A 26,680-nucleotide genomic window follows, 5' to 3' on the forward strand; every position below is an offset into this window, starting at 1 on the left:
TCCCATTTCCAGCCAGCTTTACAGCTTTACTGAACCATCTGGTTCAGGAGCATGAGGGAGCTTGAGCACTGGACTGTTTGTTGGTTCAGCTAAGGTATGCCAGAGACTGCACTGATCTTGGTAGTAGACTATTCCTTTACCATTCGGCAACCTTTGATACCATCCATGAGGTTCTGATGACTCAGAGGACCCTAGAGTAGACAAGAATGGTTCAAGTGATTCAATTTTCCACAGACAAATGATAGACGGTGACGCTGGTAACTGCTTATCTGCTTTGAGGGTTTTCATGTAGGGGTCTATTGACACCTCTACTATTTAACCTGAGTCTCTAGAAGCTTGGGGACATAGTGAGGTGATCTGCATGATGGTGCTATGATTATGTGGATGATAGGCATCAAGGGTGTTTCCTTGATGCTCTTCTAGTACCTCTAACCACAAGAGGAAGTTACAGTAAACACACTCAATCCAAACAAGATTAAGGTAATGCTGGTAGAGGCAACAGGAAGGCTACTAGATAGCAGGGTGTTAACTGCCTCTATTGAAGGGTTTTGTCTGCACTTCATTTAGGTTGCTTTTGGATTCCCAGGCTGGCCCTTGACTTCTGAATGTAGCTGATGATCAATGTCTTACCCGCATCTGATAAAGATACCAGATCTCTCCAGTGTGGACCTTGCTATGGTCCATCTGCATAGTTGCATTCTGACCATCTGCATAGCTGTACCACACAAGGAGCACATTATACCAGTTCTCTGAAGCATGTGCTGATTTTCTATTCCTCTCCAAGAGCAGTTCAAGGTTGTGCCTAGGACCTAAGCCATGTCAAACAAGAGGCCCTCCCCCACCTTACATGCTGCTGTCACAACTGATGTGCATTAACAACTCTTAGATTTGAATGTCAGAGCTGGAGGCAGGGCAGTCTCAGAGGAGGATAGGCATGGTATAAATGCTTCCACAGATCGAAGCGTGCTGTTCTAATGATGAGAAAGCACATAAGGCAAGTGGATAACAAATACCTCTTTAAAAAACAGGATTGTAACGTTCAGCATAATTCCAGTCTCATGGGACTACTAACCTCTGCTTCAGACAGTTCTTTATCACCATTCGGCTTACTGTACTTTTCCTGCATAAAAGGGATCCAAGAAATTTTGCATTTTTTAATGAAGGGTGTTACATCGACAGTGCCCAAAGCATAGCCACATATGCCATCCTCATCTTCAAGGACAAAGCAGTAATCCAGACTGAGGGAAAGCAGGCCTCCCACTAACCTGCAGAGAGGAGAGCAGTATCTGGTGAGTTCACCACAGAAACAAAGCAACAAGTCACTTCAAACTAGGTATTGTCTTTGTAGGTTAATAGTGAGGATACTGTACACAAGGAAGGAGAGTCATTATACCAGGGTGGAAGATGAAGGCACTGATCTACTCAGTCACTTAGGACCACATTTTCCATACTGCATGTGTAATCACCACCACTTTGCACAAATTGCGAGTGCAGCTATGAAGATGTAGAAAATCAAATATGAAGTGCTCAGGCCATGAGCTCAGAAAGGGGATTAAGACCCAGCTGCCATTCCATTGCAATGGACAGGCTTCCTCCTGCCAGGGCCCCAGTGAGCCCACCCTTCCCATAGTTATGGAGCTGAGGGAACAATAATAGAACCTTCTAGTGACATGCCCTGCCAACAGACCTATAGTCTGCAACGTAACTCTCCTTTCTTCTGATTAGTTGCAGTAAACCATCTCTTTCAACCCGTTCCAATAGTTCCTGCAGACATGTCCATGCCGCTCCCCACCATTCCTTCTACCTTCTTTTTTATCCCATTTCTACTCATCTCTTCCTGTCCCCCACAATAGAGCTGCCCCCATTACTTCAATAAATCAAAACATTAACAAGATGGGAAGAACTCAAATAGCTCATGCTCAAGAAGCTAAAAAGCTCAGTCTTCCCTTCTGCTTTCATCTCACTTGTCATTTCTTCATCTAGTATTTAGGCTGTGGTGTGGAGAGTGCATCTTGTCTTCATCTGTGATGCACCTCACATTTTTATAAAATACATTTATGTACCTTAAAAAGATAGTTGATGGCTAGTAGAATGTTTTACAAGACAAACTCAGGTATTTAAACACAATATAAAACAAGACTCTGAAAGGAAGCTGAAGCAAAAAGGACAGGGGATAACTAAAACCACATTTACATCCAGAATGTTAAAGAAAACTCCCACCAGTGCTATCACTAGATCTGAACCAGTGGAAGCCCTAGTGTAGAAGGCCCACCACTTTAAAGCAGCTGCAAGTATATCGAATCATAAACTGATAAAAGGTCAATTTGCAGGAACCTTGTTTATACTTGAATTCTCACGGGTGCTACCACCAGTTCAGCTGACCCACTGCTGAGAATGTCTACACCGGGGAAATGTACAGAGACGAGTTGGAAGTAAAACCTTCAATAAAACAGGTATTTGAGCATAAATGGAGTAACAACTACTGTCTTGGAAGTCTGACTGCCATTCAATTATACTTTTCAGAAGTTGAAGTGAAAAAGGAGTGGTAGTCCACTCCGGAGTGTAGTTTTGTCTCTTCTCCGATCTTTACACTTTTCCTTTTATCCCTTCTATTTTCCTTTCCATTCAATCTTATGCCCTACCACAACCTTCTAGGAGCTAGTCCATGGCATCTCTGCTTTCTCCTACAAATCACTTCTGAACACAAGCTTCTTCCAAGAGGTCCAAAAACCCCTAACTCAGCCCCTCTTCTCTGAAAACTACGCTGTTGAATAGAAAGAAAACAAGCGAACAAAAAACCCGTCTATTACCACTCTGCTATTTTGTGTTTGTTTCACCATTTCTTCAATTATCTATGCTTTATTTACACAGAAAACTCTTCAGTGCAGAGACCCATAAAGCACCCAGCACACTGTTGATGTTACATAAATATCAGCACACCAGAATTACAATGGCTGCAGACATACATGCAAATTTTAAAAGTAAGGATGTCCTACATACTTGTCTCCAATTAAGTCTGGCTGACTATGGAAAGGTTGATCAGCTCCATCATCATACATCTCTCTGCAAATCTTATACACCGATGCCTAAAAACAGACATAGAATGATTATTTTTCTAATTCCAAAACACCCTTTTATTTAAGATAAACACACTGATTAGCAATTTTGCCTTAGAGAGAGTTTATTAATAAGTTCTCCACTGTGAAACAAGTTTCAATATGCAGTTTGGTTGCATGGATGCATGTAAAGCATTTTTTATCTGTTAAAGACTCTTCAAGGATCTTTCTTGCAACTAGTTAAAACTCTGCCTCAAAAAACCTCACACCCACAATGCTTCTAACAGGAAAGGAATGCTGAAGATCAGGTCAACATCTGTCTCAACCATGAAGAGCATTAAACATGCTCATTAATTACTAACTGCTCTCTGGGTATATTTAACGGGCTGTAATGTTAAATAGCTACAGGGATGTTTCATATTCAACCAAAACAAGGTACTTCTGCAGGGCTGGATATGTCCTGACAGATTCCTTCATATTAAGGAGTTACTGCCCTTCAGCAGCAGAAGCAGAATTTCTCTATTTGAAAAGCTAACCTATTTATAGGATCAGACATTTTAAATGGCATATACTAGGTTTTTGTTTGAATACAAGTTGACTAAATGATGAGTCTTCACCCTTTTTCTTAATAATCAGATTCTCCCTCTCCAAAACTTGTACTCTTTGTGACAGCATGTCTTAGGTATGGCCTATGCAAAAATTTGTGTCAGTTTTACTAAAGGTATAATTTTAGGTTGGGATTTTCAAATCTGGCTAAGGGACTTAGGGGAATGAGTCTCACTGAAAGTCAACAGGGCCTGTGATCCTAAGTCACTTAGATGATTAAATTCCACCCCTAAAGATTCAATTAAACTTGTGCAAAGCCCTGTGTGTTCCTTCTTTTTTCAATTAGAACCTGGCTTCTCACTTTAGCTTGCATCAGTCAATACAAGAGTATAAATGAAACCAATGTAAATATTTTTAAACAGATACATGTATGTCCACACAATGGTTTGCACTGGTTTAACTATACCAATTAATGACAGGTTTCAGAGTAGCAGTCGTGTTAGTCTGTATCCGTAAACTGAAAAGGAGGACTTGTGGCACCTTAGAGACTAGTAAATTTAGTTAAGCATAAGCTTTTTGAGCTACAGATCACTTCATTGGATGCATGCAGTGGAAAATACAGTGGGGAGATTTTATATACACAGAGAACATGAAACAATGGGTGTTACCATACACACTGTAACGAGAGTGATCAGGTAACATGAGCTATTACCAGCAGCACTGCTACCTGATCACTCTGGTTACAGTGTGTATGGTAACACCCATTGTTTCATGTTCTCTGTGTATATATAAAATCTCCCCACTGTATTTTCCACTGCATACATCCGATGAAGTGAGCTGTAGCTCACAAAAGCTTATGCTCAAATAAATTGGTTAGTCTCGAAGGTGCCACAAGTCCTCCTTTTCTTTATACCAATTAAATCACACCTTTAGTTAAGGCAGTGTAATCGTGTTTAGACAAGGCCTTAGATTATAGGGCTGTTCGGGACATAGGGAAACACCTTTATCGGAAAGGCACTAAAGCAGTGTAAACTTACAGTATAAGACTTATTTGAGAATGACAGCCTCAAATCCCATTTAGAAGCCACTCCTTGAGGGGAAAAGAAAAAAGAAAAAAACCTGAAGCTAAGTTAAGCACTTTAAAGAAAATCCGAGTGCTTACTTTGTAAGTCTACAAACCAGGAAGAGCAGCTAACCAGCAGTGATGGGCTCCCCAAGTAATTCTGTTATGCAGAAGCTGAAATTCAGTGGCACTTCCCAGACTGACCATCAAGTGCATACTTTGGGTGTATATATATATGTGTGTATATATTTATATATATGCAGTCGCTAAAAAGATTAACTTACAGCACATTATATTACATACACTGCCAAAGAAATCCTGCAATAGCTTATCACTTAGTTTTCATTTTAGAGAAGGAGAATGGGCTAGTGGCTAGAAAAGGTGACTAGTGTCTGGATTTATGTATTGTAGACTTGGTGCTGAGAGTGACTTGTTGTGTGACTTTGGGAGAGTCATTTCACCTTTCTACCTCAGTTCCCCCCAATCTACAAACAAGGACACTTGCATCTCACAGGAAGATTAGGAGGCTTACTAGTACATGAACTGCTCTTAGAAATCGATACGAAAAAGCAGCATATTATTAACCAAGGGAATAGAGCCAGTTGGGGCAGCATAACAGCCAATGGAACCAGTGCTGAACAGTAATGTTCATTAACGTCAGAGGTTACCTCATCTTTTGGAAAGTAGGGTCTGATAGTGTAAACCTTGGAAGTTGGCGTCAACGGAGGTGGCTGAAAAAAGAGGTCATTTGCCCCATCAATAGGCAGCAAACGCTGTGAAAACAAAAGACTTAATATGAGTGTTTGAAAGGCAACAGAGACATCGCACTCTGGCATGTGCACTGCAGACTCCCAAATTAACATTTGCTACTGCAGGCACCCCAGATGGTGGGGTTGGTATGCTTTACAAATACAAAGACCTTATTATCTGAATAGGAATTATCCAATTGGTGTTTTAAAATATGCAATTGTAACAGCACATTAACGGTGTTTATGTTAAGCTCATTTCTGCTTTAACATACTTATACCAATCATATCTACACTGTCTCTGTGTAAGAACATAGCATGTCAGGAGGAAAGGTTTGGTCTGAAGAGGGTTAACTGGCCAGAGGAGACACTTTATCCCAAAAGCAATGCGCTGATTCTATTTGCTGCGCGCAGAGCACCTGTGAGAGGGAAAAAGTACAGCACTTGAAAAATCCATGAACAAATTCGAACATGGTGAACAGAGGTTTAAGAATATTCTCCAATTGAAACCTTCCAGTAAATGAGTTACAATTTTGTTTAGAGAAGAATCAAAACTTGTGTCAGTGACACACTCTTGCTCATGGAATTCCCATTGGCAGACAAGCATGCGCGCATTGTGCAATTGCGGGCGCAGATAAAAACGCTGTGCGACCTGCAAAGAAACAATGTGAAATGTACAACTAAAGCCGCTGCGCTTCGCGGGCGCATGGGACACGCAGCATCTCCTTGAGAAATTACTGTGGAAAGGGGAGGAAAATTATTTTAAAACCAAGCTGTAAGGCTAATTGGACTTTGGACCAGAAAGCCTTCGGCAGACCAATCCTTCCAGACCTCTGTTGTGCAACAAAAGGTTTCTCATAAAACAAAGAAAATGTCATTCAGTTGTGAAGTCATATTGATACCTGGAACTCTCCTGCTAGACCACCTCTAAAGGCCCAGGGTTCTTGGTCTCCACTTAAGAACTGTGCTGAAGATTGACTACGACACCCTGTTGAGATCAGATCCAAGCGGAGAACGTTACGAGAAGGGGGATTTCCTGGGGGGGTCTAACATGTCCAAAAAGCTAACATACACTTTGTGGAAAAAGCTCTCTAACTGAGCTATAATCCAGGACTTTGGGGGAGGCGGTAATAATGTTGTACAATTTGTAAAAATTCTAAGTGCTCATGCCCTTAATGGATAAATAAAATGCAATATCTATGTTACTGTTTTCAGATAATGGGCTAACGAGCAGACAAGTAAGTATTTAAAAAGCCAATAATACACCTCATCCCACACCGGGAGGCATGAGATCTGTGCAATGATATAAGCTTCCCAGACCTGTTTTGTACATTCTTTTGCCTGTACATTTATGGCAGAAGCATCATGTCCTTAGTGAAGAGGACATTTTGGAAGCAATATGGCCTGGTTAATAGCTACTATTGCAAATTTCATCGAACAGATAATACAAGACAAATTCCATTACCACAGCCCCTTGAAAAAATTGGACCTGTCTGAAGTCACATTTTAGTATTATTTGTTTTAATCTTGTCAGAAAACTAGGATTGGTAAAAAAATTCATGGAATGGTCTGACTCACTTACGACAGCTGTATGGAACAGTGGCCTCATTGCAACAGACTAGAAAGGCCAACTTAGCTCAGTTCTGGACCATGTATTTACAGTGCTACTGACATGCTGAAGAGGCCAGTAAGTTAACTGCAATGAATTCACAGTTTGATTGAAATTAATAAAGAACCGTTGAGCAGAACAGTTTTATTCTTGCTTTTAGCATCTTATTTCTTCCTCCTCAAGCATGTCAGTCACACTAGGTTTCCTACCAACCACATGAGGCCCATTAAAACGCTCAGCTTAGAATATGTATTAAGTACTGGAAACTCTACTTTAATCAGCAAGTTTAGCATTTAAGACTGTTCCATTAGCCAAGCATTACAGCCTTTAACACCAATTAACAGATATTTTTGAGAGAGGGCAAGATTAGGTGAATGTTTAGCGTAGGGATTACAATTACCTGCCTAGTTTTCTGATAAGATAAGCAGCGCAAAAGTTCTTTTCCTTTTGTGGACAGCAATCTACCTCCTGTTCAAGTAACAGTCTCAGATCAATATAGTCAATTATGTTGTGCTAGTCAGAGAGTCCCAAAATGTACCAAGTTTGACATACGATAGTTTAATAATAATTTTTAAACAGATTTATTTAGTATGACAAATTTAGAAAATAATCCAAATATCAGGATTTAAGTTTAGCTTGCTCCCACATCTGAATGTCTGATGTAAAAAGATACCCTTTACTACTATAAGGTTTAGTCATTAACTTGGAAGACAGTATTTGTCTCTCCTTTGAGACTACAACATAACTAGCACTTCCAATTATTACAGTAAAGAGCTGCGTGAATGAAGAGCTGTGTAAATGAAAAACATAGTTAATGCCTTAGTCGCTGCGCAAATGTGACTTCAGTTCATGCCTAGTGCACATCTAATCTATCTGAGCTGCCTCACAGACAAAACCTTTCCATTTTAACTAATTAATGACGACGCGCTGCGAACATCTGGCGCTGTCCATCCAATAGCAGTAGAAACTTGTGCTGAGGATTCTCCCATCTGTACACAGTGGGGAAGAAGACAATAGAAGGCATTAGTAATCCATAGTACTGTACAACCACACTATTTAAAGGGACTGAATGCTAGCTGGACTGGAAGGAGAGGTGAAGAAAATGAACGTTCAGTGGCCCATTGAACACACCATTGTGGGAACTAATTTGGTTCAGTGTATTTAACCTACATAAGCTATATTCAGCAGGAATACATTTCTACAGCGCTTGTGAAGATTTTCCTCATCTACTCATTTTTTAAACTACTGTAAAATTAAACAAACAAATAAAATAAAAAAGAATGAGGAGACTGAACTATCTCCTCTCCCAAACCACATTCCCGGGGCCTGGGAATCAGCCTGTCCAACAGTCAGAACTCTTACGAGGTCTTCTGCCTACTTGAGACAAGTTTTGGGACTGAGATTGAACAGGGCTAATATTTGCAGAAGTGGCTCCTGATGTGGATTGCCTCAATTTTTGAGTGCATAACTTGAGACAGCTTAGATCCGATTTTCAAAAGGCAAAAAAAATAATTCACGACTTCAGCTACAGTCATTGGGAGCAGCAGATGCTTAGTAACTTTGATAAATCAGGCCCAAGGGGTCACAAATTGGAAACTTGAAGCAGCCAAAACTCAGATGACCGCTTTAGAAAATGTTGGCCTAGGTTTTTAAACAAATAATTGAGCTATTAAAGAAAGACTACTTTCTGTTTACATCTCAATGTAAAGTCAGAGTAACAATACTAAGCATTTTTGCATCTTACAGGTTAAGAAATCATTAAGTCAAGCTTTTCAGCTGCATGAGGATAGAGGCATGTTAACACTGCACTAAATACTACCAGTCTCTTTTCAAAGACCTTACACCTATTAATTTTTTGCTCCCTTTACATGGTAAAGGCTGATATTTGCTCACCTCTTTTTAAAACTATTCATATCTCGAGCGATCAGTGGATATTTCAACTGCACAAAGTGCAAGTGAACTTCACCTTGCCCTAGCTGAGTTGATTTGATAACCGGCGAGGTCTTCTCTGTCTCTAAGTTATAAATTATTTAAACTTATCTACAAGTTAGTAGGATTTAAGAACAACTGAAACACTAGAACTAGACAAAGGCTGTGTAATGGTTATCCACTGTGAGGTTTGTGACAGCTACAAAAATTGTGACGTGAGACCATCAGCTTTGCGGCCTGCTGTGTATATCAAGCAAGTCCACAGCATATTCCTTACAGTTGGATTGAAACCTGAAAGTAAAATGAGGTCACTAGAAGAACCCAGGCCATGCTGGTGCTATCTGCCAACTTAGGATCCCCAAAAACATGTTTCAGCAAAAAAAAAAAGCTGCAAACAAAAAATGTCTTTCAAGCTCTGTTTAAAAGTCTCAGATTAAATCTGGACAAAAGCTGACTTACAGAGCTCTCCAATTTCCACCCTTTGCCAAAAATCAACTATTTGGAAAATGTTAAAGCAAACCATTTTGCACCAGAATAGCCTTATATGCTAAAGCTCGCATGCGCAAGGGCTGGGAGGATCGGCTTCCTCTTGGCCAGGCCCATTGAAAGGTCACTTCTGCAATTGTTCTGTTGAAGACAGCAATAACGTTATCAAGACAGAGCAAGCAGCAGATGGCTGATGTGCGGTCACATTTCATAGTGTCATTTCCAATCACATAACAGGGTGTCAAGGGAGTTACATGGCATAGTCCAGTGTGCATTCAGTCAGAGCAAGTTAAAGTCAGCGCTTATGTTTCAGAGATGAGATTTAAGTTTCATTAGCCCAAGAAAAAACTGAAGTTTCATTTAACCGCCAGTGCCTGAACACTGTTACTCATAACACCAGTACCAATTCAAAGTAGAGTGAACAGTATTTCAGAATAGTGAGGCAGGAAAGATTTTAATGAAGATCTAATAAGACCATAAGCCACAAATAACGCATTTTGTGAAATATTTTTTCTGTGGGCTAATTAAAAACAAAAAAGGTACACTATCTGAGTGTAAAACAGTTCCCAGTGCACCTACCTAACCACTGCACAAAAGACTTCACCATTGACATGATACTCTTGATATCCCAGACGTAGGAGTACATGTCATAAAGGATCGTCCTGTTGGCACAGTTGGAGAGGCGAGTGAACATTCCCATGACCAATCCACACATCTCTTCAAACTTGGCTGCTCGGGAGCGCCATTCTTCAATCTATTGAAGGAGACAAAAGATCCACAAGATCAAAAATACTCTTCTAGAGACTAGACTTCTCTAAACAAAAAACTGCACTATGCTGTACTTCATTTTTTTTTTAAAATTGTATAGGTTCTTTTATTACAGTTCTGACCGACAACCATTGTTCAATACCCTTTCACTATCGCTGCTACAGCAGGGAAGGCCAAATTGTGCTTCTCTGGTCAAATGCCAGCAATCTTCACATGCCCCTACAGCCCCTGCACAAAGCATGCCTTTGGGCTACATGATCTACTCAGCTAGAAAGTTTCCAGGACCACAATCTCCCTGTATTACAGGAAATGTGTAATGCAGCTCAGGATTAGGATTTAAGGAAAGAAAAATAAGACGTAGTCACACTCACTTTTTCAGAGTCCTTTCCTTTACAATTAACACTGACAACGCTGCTATTTGCTCTGAGCCACTGGAACTCTCTCAGCATCTGTGCACCTTTGGGCCCATGTTCATACGGAAGGTAGAACAAGTCAGCAAGTAACTGCAAATCCTCTAGAGTCACTGGTTCTAGGGTGTAGAGAGGCTTCTCGTTTGGCCCAGGCACAAACTGTTCCTTATTCATTTGTTCATCAGTCTGCATAGGGGCAACGTCACTACCACAGTCTTCCTGCATAGACATCTCTGGGGACTTAGATTCAATTATGCTCTCTTTATCAGTATCCATTGGTTTTAGCTCCTCAGACATTTTAGCTTCAGCAATATCTGTCAGTATTTGATTAACATTCTTGTCTGCGTCCTCTAGTTTTTCCACCACCATGTCCATTGGCTCCTCATCAGACTGCTTCTTTTCTTCCTCCTTGACCAGTGCTGGTGGCTCACTGCTCAGTGCTGCCCCCTGACTCATGATGGGCTCTTGGTAAACAGTAGTAACCACAGTTGTTGCATTTAGAGATGATGGTGCAACCAGAGGCACCACATCAACTACGCTGGTTTTAGCACCACTGTGGGCCACTTGCCTACCTGAGAATAGAACAAACAAGTTGAAAGTCTGCAATCCCTACCAACACCAAATCAACCTTTCTAAATTCTGAATAATATCACAGAGTATCAGGGTAGGGAAGGGACCTCAGGGGGTCATCTAGTCCAACCCCCTGCTCGAAGCAGGACCAACCCCAACTAAATCATCCCAGCCAGGGCTTTGTCAAGCCTGACCTTAAAAACCTCAAAAGAAGAAGATTCCACCACCTCCCTAGGTAACGCATTCCAGTGCTTCACCACCCTCCTAGTGAAAAGGTTTTTCCTAATATCCAACCTAAAGCTCCCCCACTGAAACTTGAGACCATTACTCCTTGTTCTGCCATCTGCTACCACTGAGAACAGTCTAGAGCCACCCTCTTTGGAACCCCCTTTCAGGTAGCTGAAAGCAGCTATCAAATCCCCCAAACTTGACACAGTACTCCAGATGAGGCCTCACCAATGCCGAACAGAGGGGAACGATCAGGTCCCTCATATACATGATCAGTTGTCAAGGTAAAACCATCATTAGTGACTCCCTTACAGTGCTGCTAAGAATATACTTTATAAATTTATAAAGCCTGTTCAAGAGCTCTACCATGACAGACATTTGAATTAGAGGATTTCCCCATCCATGTATGACTGGTGGCACAAATGGGACGGAAGCAGCTTTCTAAATAGACTAGTTAATATTTATGCACTGATAGCACCATTTGCAACTAAGGTGAGAATAAAAACGTTATCAATTAAAGCAACATTAGTTCTCTGTCCGTATGGCCCTGTAGAACTATATTGTGTGCCCTGCCATGAGGTTAGAGAACTCACTTGAAAGCAGCTGGGTAAGTGTGTACAAGCACCTTTATTCTAGTACTCTAGAGCCCAGGGTAATACAGTCCACCCTCAACTGTCCCTCAGTTTCTTCAAATCCAGGCATATGCTTTAAAATCACTGACGAGAGGAGAGAGTGCCTTCACAGCAGGTAGCACTTCTGAGCCTGAGGATTTAGGCAGAGTAGGTCTTTTGAGAGGATAGGGAGAAGAGGCAGCAACTGATAGACACCTTGGCCTCATCACCACTCCCTGCCAAAGCCAGCTAGATTAAATCCTTAATAAGACTTGAACCACGGAGCTGTCCAAAGGGACAACTGAAGCGCTTTGTCCATCACACGCTGGTGTATCATGAGATCCCCGATTCTCTCAGAAATGACGTAACTATAATGCCAAGCTCTGGTCTGGCAGGAACAATGGGCCCCACCGAGCCATGGGCTCTACCTCAGAATTTGGCTCCTACTGCAGTGAGGACTCATCCGTATTGTGCTGAGGGGACACCATTGAGCATCAGAGGAATCAATCCAACAGCTTCCACGGGACATTGTTATTGGTTTTAAGTCATCTCACATCCCCTTCAAGGGAGACCCCATCTTTCTCAGACCCTCAGTATCTACGGAAGTGCACTGCATTGGGGCCAGTCAGATCGGATAGCATGACCTCTGTTGATCCTCTTTTCTACACAGAATGGCCTCTTGGAACTTCTGGCACCATAACAGATGCTTTCCTCAGCTGAGTCAGGACCATCTTTAATAGAACCTGGTTTAACAGTTCCTGCACAAAAAAGTTTGATAATACTTCCATTTCTGCTTAATGAATCATGGAAATATTTTGCTTTTGTAAAACCATTTCCTTTAGCCCCAATCCTAAACCATTCTACCTGTCTGACAGCATTCCTACTGTGCCCAGAGGAAAACCAAGCGAATTCAACTCACTGCTGTATTGGTGAGGTACTCCAAACTCCTGCAGCCACTCTGTTAAGGCCAGCTTCAGAGCCATTTGAGGGCTATACAGGACATCAGTTTCAATATCTTCATCACTCCCTTCATTTTCCAATTTAATCTGGATTGATACAGTACTGTCTTCAGTGTCAGCTAAAGAAAAAGTTGAGAAAACAGCACATAAAAATATCTGGAATCTTGCATACCAATTTTTTTTTTTTTTTTAAAGCTCTCAATAAGAGTGCTAGACCAGGAAACCCAAGCTTTGCCAGACACAGCCTCATTTTGCAAAGACCAGAAGTGAACTGCTGCATCCAATATGTGTAAAATGGAGCAAATTGCAGCCTCCCTCAGCTTCAACATGGAAGTACAGCAACAAAGACTACAAATCCGATCCTTCTTGATCTGAGAGGAGGCCTCTTAGATCAAAAAGGAGCACAATATATATTCTGAGAGTTTGGCACCTGGAAGCAGGGATTAGAATAAGAGAATATGCCATGATTTGTCACTAAAACCACTTCTACAAGACCTATAATAAGTTGGTCCAGTTGTCTTTCCCTTGTCCCAACTCAATGGATAATCAACTGTTAAACCATACAAATCTACTTACTCATCACCACATCTTTCCTCACTCCATTCATGTTGGATTTGTACCAAGTCGCAAGTGTGTGAATAGCAACATAATTGGCTTCAAATTCACAGTTTGGATTGGTCAGGACTCCCTTCAGTCGAGGGATGAGCTCAGTCGACCGACCTTTATATGGCCCAAGAAACAGCCTCTTCTGATCATAATCATTAGCATGAATGTTATCCCAGATGACTGGAGCTCTCCTGATTATCTTAGAAACTTCTTCAATAGATTCTACTGGAATGTCTTTAGATACAACTTTAGGACCTAGAGGTACAATTGGATAATTAGAGGACTTTACGTATAGTTAAGAAGCACTCATACACAAAAACAACAAAGTAGTTTCACTGGTACAATAAAATCATTTACTAAAAGCCTGAGTTCATTTAAGACTACTAATCAACTCAAAGAGCATGATTCCTACCTGTCCACAACACCTCAATCCCAGGTAACAGCTTCTCTCCTACAGTCCGTAAATAAGGGGATTGGGCAACGTTTGGATAGCAGAAAGTTCCACAATATTCTAGAGGGGGGAGAGGGGGAAAAAGAAAGGAAAAAAAAAGACATCCTAGTAGTAATGACAGTCATTAGAAAGAAATGTACTGTGAAAACAGACATTACAGTCTTGGAATAATGGAGTTTTACTTGGCATTTTTACTAGCCCAATAGTACAGGTGGATAAGGGATGACAGATTCATCTTCAAATTAGGCAGGACAGAGAGTAGTCTGAGACGCAGCGGGTAAGGGAATACCTTTTATTGAGCCAACTTCTGTTGAGAGAGACAAACTTTCAAGCTATACAGAAGTTGGTCCAATAAAAGTTATCTCACCCACCTTTTCTCTCTCGTATCCTGGGACCAACATGGCTACACCACCCCTGCATACAGTAATTTGATTGGTCATTCCCGTAAGACCCCTTAGGAAGCAATTCCTAACAGTAGTATTCACCTTCCTCTCCAACATATAAGGCAACATGAAAATAAGTACATGAACATCCAGTTAATGCACAAGATGGTATCTTGGCCACAAAAAGAGGAACACCGATCACCTCACCTCCTATGTGGCTACACACAGGGGGTACATGAATCAGAAGTCAAGTCCCTCCTGTGTCTAGTTGGGTAGGATTAGACAACTTGTAGAAACAAGAGAGACCAGGACTTCCGAATTATTGCCATCTCAGTATATTTTAGATTAGTCTCTGGATCAGTTCTAAGTGTCAAGCAATGAGGCTCTCAATTGCTCCCTTACAGGAATTATTCCACAGCCTAAAATTTAAAGAAAGTTTTCCATCTTAAGCACAGAATGTGTTTATACTCCACAGTGCTCAAATCCCACTCGCCAAAATTTGAATGAGATATACTTAATGCCTCATTATGAAGAGAGCAATCTCTCCACAGTTAAAGACTGCAGACAGCTTCCATTATATTGCCCTATTTTTGCCCTCTTTTAATGCTGGCCTGGAAAGTGGTTTGGCCTGAAAATTCCCACATTCATTCCTAAGGCAAAGAAGGCTGTATACATCTGAATGTTTGTTAAACTGTTTTCAAAGTTACAGGTCATAAGAATTTCCCTATCTGCTACTCTGACTTATCTATTGTTGGTCTCCCTCTTGCTCAAAAACAGCTTATTGTCCCTTCAAGTTTTACACATAGGTACATTGATGGAAGCCATATAAGAACAGTGTTGTAGCTGTGTTGATTCCACAAATTGGTCCAATAAAAGATATTACCTCACTCACCTTGTCTCTCTAATCTAAGAAAACAGGTACACGCATAACCAATGCGGCTACAAAGTGAACACGTGTTTTGTCAAGCAAACATAGAATGAAGCAGGGCTCCACATTAACAGTATAGTCAAAAGGCAGCATGCTTCAGCTGATAGGGTGCCGGACTGGTAATCAGCAGAAATTTGTTAGTCTCTAAGGTGCCACAAGTACTCCTTTTCTTTTTAGGCTCTATTTAGTCACTTCACCTCTGTGGTTCAGTTTCACCTCCCCTTTTTACGTTGTCTAACTCTTCAAGGCAGAAACTTTTCTTACTATGTATTTGCACAGTGCCTCCCATTCCAGATTTAATCTGGAATCTAAGCGCTGCTGTAAAAAAAAACAAAACACACAACCACCAAAAACGCCAGCCCAACCATTGTCAGCCATGCATTGCATTTAAGAGTCTGCTGATCCATACATCCCGTTTATACAAAATTTAAATGCTTCATTTATCTGTACAACAGAGAAAGATGTAAAGACCCTACGAAAGTCAAAAAAAAAAAAACCCAATCAGCTAAGGTGTAGGTTAACTACATTGTCATTCAGTTATCAACCTTTACAAAAATTCAAGATCTTAAAATCAAGGACAGCCAAACCAAGATTTACACTATGATGGTGAAGATTATGGTAAAATATGTATGTGGCCTTCCAGCTGAGGCTAGTCAATGTGACTGTATATTTGTTTTTCAAAAGGGTTCTGCTGTCCTTGTATTTGAGATTCTAATTTTAAAAGCATTCACTTTTTGTCAGTGAAGGCTGTTGAGCTGTGAAGAAATATGCATCTTTCTATTTTACTTATCTGTAACTGGAGTTCTTCAAGGTGATCTCTGTACATTCATTTCACTGAATCATAGAATATCAGGGTTGGAGGGACCTCAGGAGGTCATCTAGTTCAAACCCCTGCTCAAAGCAGGACCGATCCCCAATTAAATCATCCCAACCAAGGCTCTGTCAAGCGTGACCTTAAAAACTTCGAAGGAAGGAGATTCCACCACCTCCCTAGGTAACGCATTCCAGTGTTTCACCACCCTCCTAGTTAAAAAGTTTTTCCTAATATCCAACCTAAAGCTCCCCCACTGAAACTTGAGACCATTACTCCTTGTTTTCTCATCTGCTACCACTGAGAACAGTCTAGAGCCATCCTCTTTGGAACCCCCTTTCAGGTAGTTGAAAGCAGCTATCAAATCCCCCCTCATTCTTCTCTTCCGTAGACTAAACATCCCCAGTTCCCTCAGCCTCTCCTCATAACTCATGTGTTCCAGTCCCCTAATCATTTTTATTGCCCTCCGCTGGACTCTTTCCAATATTTCCACATCCTTCTTGCAGTGTGGGGCCCAAAACTGGACACAGTACTCCAGATGAGGCCTCACCAGTGTTGAATAGAGGGGAACGATCACGTCCCTCGATCTGCTGGCAATGCCCCTACATATACATCCCAAAATGCCATTGGCCTTCTTGGCAACAAGGGCACACTGTTGACTCATAGCCAGCTTCTCATCCACTGTAACCCCTAGGTCCTTTTCTGCAGAATTGGGATGTGCCAACAGCACTGCACGGAATAGCAGAGCCTTCTAGAGGCAGTGCCCACAGAGTGCTCTTGCACCCCCTACCCGGCCCTCACAACGCCAAATGTTTGGAGTCCGGCTCTATAAAACAAGGGGAAAGGAAATATTGACCACCTCAATTTCTCCCATCACACCCTCAGGTACCATGCTGAAATTAGGACTGAGGAAGAGGGACCACCAATTTCTTTGTCTTCAGTTCTAATATACTGGAAACCAAAAGTCTGTGCCAGGATATTAAGACTCGTACATTTCAAATCCAGAAGGGACCACCAAAAATGGTCCATTCCAATGAACCTGGGTCCAAGGCCCTAGATCATCTGCTACTGTAGCTGGAATAATCGAGGCAGTCAGTGGGCCATGTCCCTCTTTTATAGCTCTGCCTTATGAACATTAGGAGTTGTGAGGGAAGGGACAGAACCACAAGAGTGCTTCAACAGGCACTGCCATTAGAAAGTCTTATCAGTCCAAGCCACCCTGTCAATACATCCTAAAAGTGAAGATGCCACACGAAGAAAAATGTGTTTGTTCATTGAACAGTTTAAGATTGGTGATGTTTATTCATATTCTTGCTTTTACAAGCTTGGGGTTTTGTAAGTGATGCAATAGGTAGCTACAATGTTGGAACAAAATCCTTGTTTCAAAAACCAGCCAAGGTTGCTGTTTTGGGAATTTATTCTGAAATATTTAATATTACTCATCTCCTCTTGAAGTGCTCTGCAACACCACTGAAGGATGCTATATAAATGGAATTTTTAAAACTCCTTTAATAAAGTTTCAAAGACAATCAAAAAGAAATCCTACAAAAAGTGGAAACATGGAGAAAATTGCTAAGGAGGAGTATAAAAGAACAGTGCAAGCATGTAGGGACTAGGAAACACTAGGCACAAAATGAGTCACACCAAGCAAGAAACATAAAAAGCAGTAAGAGCAGGTTCTTTAAATACATCAGGAGAAAGAAAAAGATGAAGGAAAGCGTACGTCCCTCTACTTAGAGACGAAGGAGAGCTAATAATTGATGTCATCAAGGCTGAGGTGTTTAATGCCTATTATGCTTCAGCCTTCACTAAACAGATAAGTATCTGGTCACAATTTAACACAATTAATATTAACAATGGGTAAGAACACAAACCCCAAATAGGGAAAGAACAGATTAAAGAAATTTAGATATGTTAGATATATTCAAGTCAGTAGGGCCTGATAAAATTACCCTTGGGATACTTAAGACCTGAAGCAATCTTGGCACCGTTAGCAATTATCTTTGAAAACTTATGGAGGATAAGTGAAGTCTCAGAAGACTGGAGAAGGGCAAACACTGTCCCCTTTTTCAGGGCAGGTACTTTAGCCTAACTTAGATACCTGGAATGACACAAATAAATTATTAAACAATCAATTTGTAAGCACCTAGTGGATAAAAGGGTTATAAAGAATAACCAGCATGGATTTCTCAAAAACAAATCATGCCAAACCAACCTAATTTCCTTCTCGGACAGGGTTACTGCCCTAGTGGGTAGGGTGAAAACCAGTAGACATGATATATCTTGATTTTAGTAAGGCATTTGATACAGTCCTACGTAAACAACAGCCTCATAAACAAACTAGGGAAATGTGGACTAGATGAAATGACTATAAGGTGGGGGCACACCAACTTGAAAGACTATACTTGCGGTCAAACCGGGAGGGCATATCTAGTGGGTTCTTGCAGGGTCAGACCTGGATCCCGTATTATTCAATATTTCCATTAAATGACTTGAATAATGGGGTGCAGAATTATAAAATTTCCAGACGACACCAAAGGAGGAGTTGGAGGAGTTGCTAGCACTTTGGAGGATAGGATTAGAATTCAAAATGACCACAACAAATTAAAAATTGTTTTGAATTCAACAAGATGAAATTCAATAAAAACAAGTGCAAAGAGCTTCACTTAAGAAAATAAAATAAAATGCACAACTACAAAATGGAGGAATTACCGGGGGGGGATGGGGGGGGGTCTAGTGGATCACAAACTAAGTATAAGTCAACAATGTGATGCAGTGGCAAAAAAGGCTAATATTCTGAGGCGTATTAATAGGAGTGTGATATGGAAGACACAGGGAGTAGCTATCCCACCCTACTCAGCACTGGTGAGGTTTCAGCTGGAATACTGCTGGCCAAAATTGGACACAAACTTTAGGAAAGATGTGGACAAACTGGAGAGAGTTCAGAGGAGAGCAACAAAAACGATAAAGGGTTTAGAAAACCTGACCTATGAGCAAAGGTTAAAAAACTGGGCATGTTTAGTCTTGAGAAAAGAAAACTGAAGAGGGGGACCTGATAACAGTCTTCAACTATGTTAAGGGCTGTTACAAAGAGGATAGGGATCCATTCTTCTCCATGTCCACTGAAAGTAGGACAAGAAGTAAGGAGCTTAATCTGCAGCAAGGGAGATTCAGGCTAGATATTAGGAAAACTTTGTAACTAGAAGGGTAGTTAAGCTGTGGAACAGGCTTCTAAGGAAGGTTGTGGAAACCCCATCACTGGAGATTTTTATGAACAAATTGGACAAAGCTGTCATAGATGGTCTAGGTTTATTTGGTCCGGTGTCAACTAGAATTGATGACCTCTATAGGTGCCTTCCAGCCCTTCCTTTCTATGATAGTATGGAAAGCCCAATGGCAAACAGATAATTGGTTTAGTTTTACATACCCTGGGAGAATAACTGTAAAACAGAGCCACACCATTAAGTGAAATTTTTTTTAGAAATATGAAATTTGATGGGGAGCCAGTAGAGGATGTTTAAAATGGATGTTGTGTTCAAACTAGTTATGTTTAAGAGTATATAGACTGCTGCCATAAATAAATGCTATATTCTGGATAAACTGCGAATAGTCAAGTCTAAACCTGAAAATGTTTAGTCTTTTAGTGTCAAATGGCTATTCTAGAAAAGGCAGTTTGCAGTTTAAGTACAGACAGGCAGCATAACCTAAAATATTTATATCTTATAAACACACACACATAGGGGAACTTCAACTACTGATGAAATAGGACAACGGGACAAAGTTTAGAGGAACAATTTCTCAACTTAGTCATTGCTTACTGGAACTGCTAATTCTAGATACACACAAGGAAAGGCTATTCTAGAATATCTAATTATATTACATCCTTCCTGTGCCACTGCTGGCGCACAAGGCAGACACTAGTCTCTTCCATTCCTCTCTGTCATTTGCTGCTGCTTCCATCTGCTCCATGGTGGTCAGCTGCTCTGCCCTCCCTACTAAGGGTTTTTAAAGTTTCTCTTGGGCACTTATTTCCTCTCACCAGTAGGTTTCCACTTGATTACTTCATGTGGGAGTCTGAGTGTTGGCATCTGTAACACATGCCCCAATTATGTCCTGCGCTTTTTCCTGATTCTAGTGGAGCTGCTGCTTGGTGATTTCTCAGATCTGTGAGGAACTGAATCTTTCCATCTAATGCCCCAGGATCTTTCCTATACACTTTATTTTCAAAGACATCTAGTCTAGTTTTCTGTCCAGTGTTCTGGCAGGTCTCTAGCTCTTGCAGTCTTATGCTAGCACTGAGATTACATTTTAGTTGAAAATTCTCAGTTTTGTTCGGGTGCTCTTTGATTTCCAAACATTGTTTAGTTTACTGAATTATGTGGATGCCTTTTCTATCCTCGATGTTACTTCCCTCTTGAGGTCTCTGGCTAGCATATGGTGCTGCCAAGGTAGATGAACTGCTCCATTTTTCTTGATGCTTTAGCCTTCTAATGTGATGTTGCTCCTTGATGTCTGGCTTCCAAGGATGTTTTTGCATAACTGATTTTGAGCCCAGCTTGGCCTGTTGGTTTTGCTAGGTTATCTGTCTTTGCAGCTTTCTAGGGATGTCACTCAGTTGCAAAATACGGGCAAAGTCTAGATCTTCTAGGAATTTGCTATCTACCAATACTATACCAGGGGTTTGTATTGCTAATACACCTCCTCATTATCCATTCTATGGCAATACTAAACAGCAGGGCATTTTATCTCTGTTTCACACCAATGTCCACTGTGAACCACTCATCTGGATGTTCACCATTAAAGAGCACTTCACATCTCTATACATGGCCTTAATGATGTTGACAACTCTAGGTGGGATTCCATAGGCCTGAATATTCCATAACTTATGACTGACTTTCAAAAGGCAGTTGACAGCCTGCACAATGAAACTGACAAGGAGAGCAAGCCATTCTATACATTCTTCTAAGATGGTTCTTAGTGTGAATATCTGACCTACACAGGATCCCTTGGGCCTGAATCCAGATTGTTGTTCTCTAAGCTTGCATCCACTGCCTCTTTTGTCCTGAGTGGTATCGCATTGCCGAAGACTTACATTCTGTGTTGTAGGAAACTGTTCTCCAGTTGTTACTGTCAGTGAGATCACTCTTCTTGGGTGTTCTGACAAAGATTCCATGTTTCCACTTGTCAGAAAGGGTCTCTTTTTTCAGACTTCATTAAACAGTTCTGGAAGTTTCATTAGGATGGTGGTATCAAGTGTTTTTAGCATTGTTGCTGCAATTTGATCATCTCCCACTACTCTGTTATTTTTCCAGTTTCCTGACTGCAGCCTGTACTTTTGTCATCTCTATTGGATTGATGTTAACGGCAAGCTCATCAGATTCACACATTTCATATATCTGGTGCTGAGGTAGGGCTGCATCTGTTGAATCCTTCTTTGAAATGCTCTGGCCCTCTATTTTTCTGCTCTGCCTCAGTTGTAAACATTTTTCCACCTTCTTTGCTTTTTATTGATACATTTTCTATTTTGAGTTTTCCACACACAATTTTAGACATTTGGTAAACAGCTGTATGGTTTCCTATAAAGTCTTCAACATCTCTCCATTTATCTTTCCTTGTGTTGCTTTTCACTGCTTTCCTTTCCTCAGTGTCTCTTTGCTTACCAAGTCTTGTTCTGTCTATGTTAATAGACAACTGTCTGCTGCAGCTTGACTCACACTGTCTAAGTGCTGCCCACTTTTCTTTAAGTCCAATCTATGTCTTACCTTCCTCTGCTTTGGCAGCGCCTCAAACTTGTTCCATAGTTCAAGATGGAATTTCTCACAGTACTCTTGTTTTCAGTGTTAAAGTTGAACTTTCTCAGTTTTAATTTCAGTTAGCAATGCAAAGACTGTGGTTTTTGCTGACATCTGCTGCTCGATATGCCCTAGCATCTTGGACAGAGGACCCGAATCCTGAGCTGATGTAAAAGTGGTAGATCTGGGTCTTTTGTTTGTTTTGTCAACATGGAATTTGCCAGATTCTTTTTGGGTATCTTTGAGAAGAAACAGAGTATTGTGATAATTTGGCCTACCAATTTAACCTGTGAGTTTAACTGTAAAGAGTGAGTGAAAGTTTATAAAAGGTTACAATAACCTGTAGAAACAAATGTTAATGGGAAAGAGGTATGAAATGGACACAGAAAGACTGAATTAGTCCACACAAAGCAGCCTACTGATTTAACACAGTCTTGAGTTCTGATCATGCTTGGTAAACAAGAAAAGCATGGAACCAGAAATCAGTGAACCAAAACTGGTGTGTCAAAAACTAGGCTTAATTGATGGACAAAATAATGAAAGGACATGAAATTCCACCCATCACTCCCTTTTGGGGTTCTTACAGACTTTGGGGAGTTAGGGAAGGGGGAAAAACTGACTTCTAAAGTGAGCTTTCACCCCCACCATCTCCTTTCTAATCCCAAGAGAGCCAGAGACCCAGATAACACTCCCACCTCCACCAGACCCAGCTAAATCCCAAATAAGTGGGATGTGAAATTTTCCTACCACTCTCATTTTTCCATCTGTCTAAGGAGAGTCTGACTAAGCCAGCCAAAACTGTGTATTTTGCAACAATGCCATAAATCTGTGACCAGAAAGAGGCAACTAAAAGCAATGTCCTAAACAGCCTGATGCTTGTATAAGTTTGTCAGGTCTCAGAGCAGCTGATAAGACTGTGGTGTACCTGTTTATTCAGCAGTGATGTTACAAATGAAAAGTCAACACCAGAAACAGAAGTTACATTTTTCCTTTGCTACTCTTCTTTTCCCTTTTGCGTGTGTTTGTCTTTTGTCTTCTACGAAATGGGACTGGATTTTAAGCACAGCAACTACAGCTCCAGCCCATCTTAACTAACTTCCCTTTTCACCAAAAAGGCCAGTTATTACCGCTTGAGTTGTAAGAGTTAACATTAATATCTCTTCCAAAATTAAAGCCTCATGCTTCAGGGCTCCAGCCAGTCTCTACCAGGAATTAGGTGATTTCTTCCACCTTTTCCTCAAACACCGGGTGCTGGCCACAGACAGAGACACAATGCTGGACTAAGGGTCTGATCCAGTCTTGCAATTCCTATGTAAATAAGGGAATCTGAATTCAGAGTCAGTATATCCGGAGACAGGCTTCAGGAAGTTTTAGCAGAAGAAATTGCCAGGCTCTGATCATAGGCTCATCATGTGCTTAGAATCCACAATGCATGTTTTATTTGGATTTGTTACAATCTTTAACTGAAAACTGTGGTTGCAGCTAGACCGAGGATCCTAACTTGACAGTTCCCTGTAAGCATGGAGGTAGATTACAGGTACAACCACCATAAGTGAAAATGTAGACTGCATTCCCCAAAAATAACACCAGACAAGTGACATGTCAATGAAGGAGTGGTCTCCAACACTTACAGGAGACACAAAACTCAGAATGCAAGTACCATTGTACCTGCAAAAGACAGTGATTATGCAACTGAGCCAAAGCAATAATTTACAGCCCAATATAAAAAATACCATGCTGACAGTGTCAAGTGAAATGCTGATGCAAGATACAAAACAGCTAAAAATGAAGTAGTTGGATTTCTCATGTTTACACCCTTCAAATAGATTTATATCCCCCCCTTAGTCATTATATGCCCCAAACCACACACATTTAGTTTCCTTACTCTTTCCTTAAATGTCGGTTCTTCCAGATTGCCCCAAGACGTTTAGTCACTGCTTTATGGAAAGCCTTCTTTTGACTTGGGTGCAGTAAAATAGAAGGCTCATTAATTTCAAAGCTATCACAAAGTAAAATTAGTCCTAATGTTTTACCTGTAGGACAGAATAGGAATGTGTCTGGTTCTCCTAAATACTGATATATTTCATTAGTAATGGAGACCTGGGCATGAGCAAAGGAGCTAAAGACTTCTTTATCTGCTGCACACATGTTGTGATCAATATCATCAAACAGCAGTGCAAAGGATCTGCAGCCAAACTGGGAAACCTAGAGCAGAAATGGGGGAGAAGTGAAGAGAACCATTTAGAAAATTAACAAAACAAAAAGCTAATTAGCCTTTAACAGGATCAGCCAACGTTCCCCTCATCCCCGCCTAAAATAGCCCATGAAATGATAAGTAGAGTCAATTTCTGTTTGAGGAATCACTGTTTTTCAGTTTGTAATTTGTAATCTAAAAATACACTTGAACTTCCCAAGTGTATGTCAACATTTAAATCAAATCCACAGTACCCTGCATAAAGTGCACAGCATCGCAAGATGAGTGATGAATGTTGGAGTGCTTCCATTTCCCACAGTGTCCTTTGCAAATTCAAAACTCTTTCTAATAAAGGAAGGAAGAGGCACGCCTTGGCAGTCATCTCCAATTAATGCATGACTCTGACCCCACCACTATGTTTTTCTCCAGGATACCACTGGAGACTGTCAGTCTGTTCCAATTTCCCAATCCAAGGCTTATCTCATAGGAGAAGCAGACAACTAGGAAAGATCAAATTCAGCAACAGCCCTTGGGTGAAGTGGAGCAGAACAGCTCAGGAACATAGAAGGAATGTGCACGTTAGGTCTTTCCCCTACTGAAATTTTTCTGGGAGGAGTACCCTCCTTCCCCTTGGAAATGAGCCTTAGTTTAAGGGTCCTAAAATCATTTTAAAAACAAAACTATCAACAACAGTTAGTAAGAATTGATATTTCAGATCAGGTCACTAGTCCTCCATCTAGGCCAGCATTCTACCTCTAAGGAAGTTCCCACAGTGCACTGGCCAATTGTACAAAATCTAAACTGGGTGAAAAAAGTCCTTCCTGACCCTTGCAGTAGTTTCAATCCCAAAGCCTGACTGTTCATTTTATGAAAAACTCTGAATATTATTAGCCATAGCATTATACAGACATTGGCACTTACATTCAATACTTAAAAAGCAAAATTGGTCAAAAAATGCAACCAAGTACATAGCAGACACATGAGTTAGAGTTATTTTGGAAGTTCCAAACATTCTTAAAAATCACGTGGGCTGAGAGTTTCAACAAGACCTACCTGGTCCAGCTTGCGTTTCAATGTGGACACTTCTTTTGGATTTGAGAAAGTGATATCCAGTCCAGGCGAGATGGCATAGATGAATTCTATCTCATATTCTTGGGCAGCCGAGATTAGAGTCATGAGTTGCTCTAAGAGTTAAATCCAGGTATTTCAGAAGGGTTTATCAATAAGAAAGCTAAGATACCTCCTCATAAATATTAAGAAATACATTATAAAAAGTAAATTACTCCATTGCTAGAAGCCAAGAAAGGGTTTTCAGGTAGCTTTAACAAATATTTTGAATGTTCTAAGATTACTGATGCAGCAGTAGGTACTAAACTGTATTGCAAATTGGGTAGAGAAACGACATTAAAGGGATGGTGACAAATACTTGTCTTGTGGTTTAAGCTTTATTTCACATTTATCACTATTTTTAAAAACCTTTTAAAAGAATGAGAATATGCCAGTTTGATTCTGTTGTTGTTTGGCAAACATGGGTGCATTTTAAGTGTTTTATATGGAATCAAACCTAAAAGCTCTGAAGCTGTTACTCATTTCCATATGGGTCAAAAATATTAAAGAAGTGATCCAATTTTTGCAAATAGGATTTGTTCATTTGAACTCTGATGCTTTCAACTGCAATATTTGCATACTGCTGAGGTACAGGATACATCTATAGTGGCTTTTTAAAACCTATGAATAGAAGTTACTCTTAAAAAAAAAGAAATTTCATTCTCCAAGCGGAAAGAAACAGAAGTAAAAAAATATAATTTTTTTGGAATCCGTACCTGTTACCAATAACATTGTAAGTTAAGAAAATTTTATAAATATAATTGTAATTTGCCAACATCCCTTTAACTTTATTCCTAAAACCATTCAAAGTAGCCCCTACAAGATTTAATTCTGATGTGGTTATCATCTCTCTCCTTAACCCAAAGGAGAGACTCCTACAAATACCCTGTTAGCCAACAAGCCTCTGTGCTCGGACAGAATAGCTCTTTTCCACTGGTGCCAAGAGCACCTTAAAACTGAGTAAGGGCCATCTCCTCTTCTCAATGAAATCAGTGGCAAGACTCCTAGGTGCAGGCCCTATGACTGTACAATTTTACTTATTTTCAGATTGTTAGGGCTGGCAACACTTGGGGCAGTATTGGACAAGAACACCGTAGTTATGCAACTAGATAACTTCTGCTGCTGGGAAAGCAGGGAAGAGAAAGAAGAGTAACCACTTATTGTGAAAGCCACCAGCTACTAAATAAATCCCAAGTATCGAACTTCTGGTTTTTACCTTAAAGTTCTGATTAAGCCAGAAGCTGAAGTTCCGAACATGGCTCCCCTCACTAGTGTGTGTGCACTTGATCAACCAGACACATGAGCAAGCTGATCTGCTCAAACTTAGCTTTTAAAAAGGAAATATTTTCCCCTTCCTTACAATAAGGTCCAGATGACCAATACAGATAAGGAAAAAATTCAAAATGAACCCCTCTCACTGCCAGAAG

General features: G+C 40.6%; 1 protein-coding gene across 2 annotated transcripts in view; it reads right to left on the reverse strand.

Annotated features, from left to right (window-relative positions):
• The window catches only part of OGA (O-GlcNAcase), a 39,869-nt gene that overhangs the window by 7,552 nt on the left and 5,637 nt on the right, over positions 1 to 26,680 (reverse strand). The window contains exons 4-14 of one of the 2 annotated variants that reach the window (XM_077823330.1): positions 25,200 to 25,330; positions 23,986 to 24,157; positions 14,000 to 14,098; positions 13,558 to 13,842; positions 12,942 to 13,100; positions 10,575 to 11,185; positions 10,015 to 10,189; positions 6,314 to 6,399; positions 5,334 to 5,438; positions 3,001 to 3,086; positions 1,073 to 1,265 (exon numbers count right to left, since the gene is read on the reverse strand). In XM_077823330.1, coding sequence (XP_077679456.1) covers positions 1,073 to 1,265; positions 3,001 to 3,086; positions 5,334 to 5,438; positions 6,314 to 6,399; positions 10,015 to 10,189; positions 10,575 to 11,185; positions 12,942 to 13,100; positions 13,558 to 13,842; positions 14,000 to 14,098; positions 23,986 to 24,157; positions 25,200 to 25,330 — 2,102 coding nt within the window. The remainder of the gene's footprint in view (positions 1 to 1,072; positions 1,266 to 3,000; positions 3,087 to 5,333; positions 5,439 to 6,313; positions 6,400 to 10,014; positions 10,190 to 10,574; positions 11,186 to 12,941; positions 13,101 to 13,557; positions 13,843 to 13,999; positions 14,099 to 23,985; positions 24,158 to 25,199; positions 25,331 to 26,680) is intronic. The other variant, XM_077823331.1, reaches the window with a different exon arrangement.

The sequence above is a fragment of the Eretmochelys imbricata genome, chromosome 7 (genome assembly GCF_965152235.1).
Source record: "Eretmochelys imbricata isolate rEreImb1 chromosome 7, rEreImb1.hap1, whole genome shotgun sequence".
Lineage (NCBI taxonomy): Eukaryota > Metazoa > Chordata > Testudines > Cheloniidae > Eretmochelys > Eretmochelys imbricata.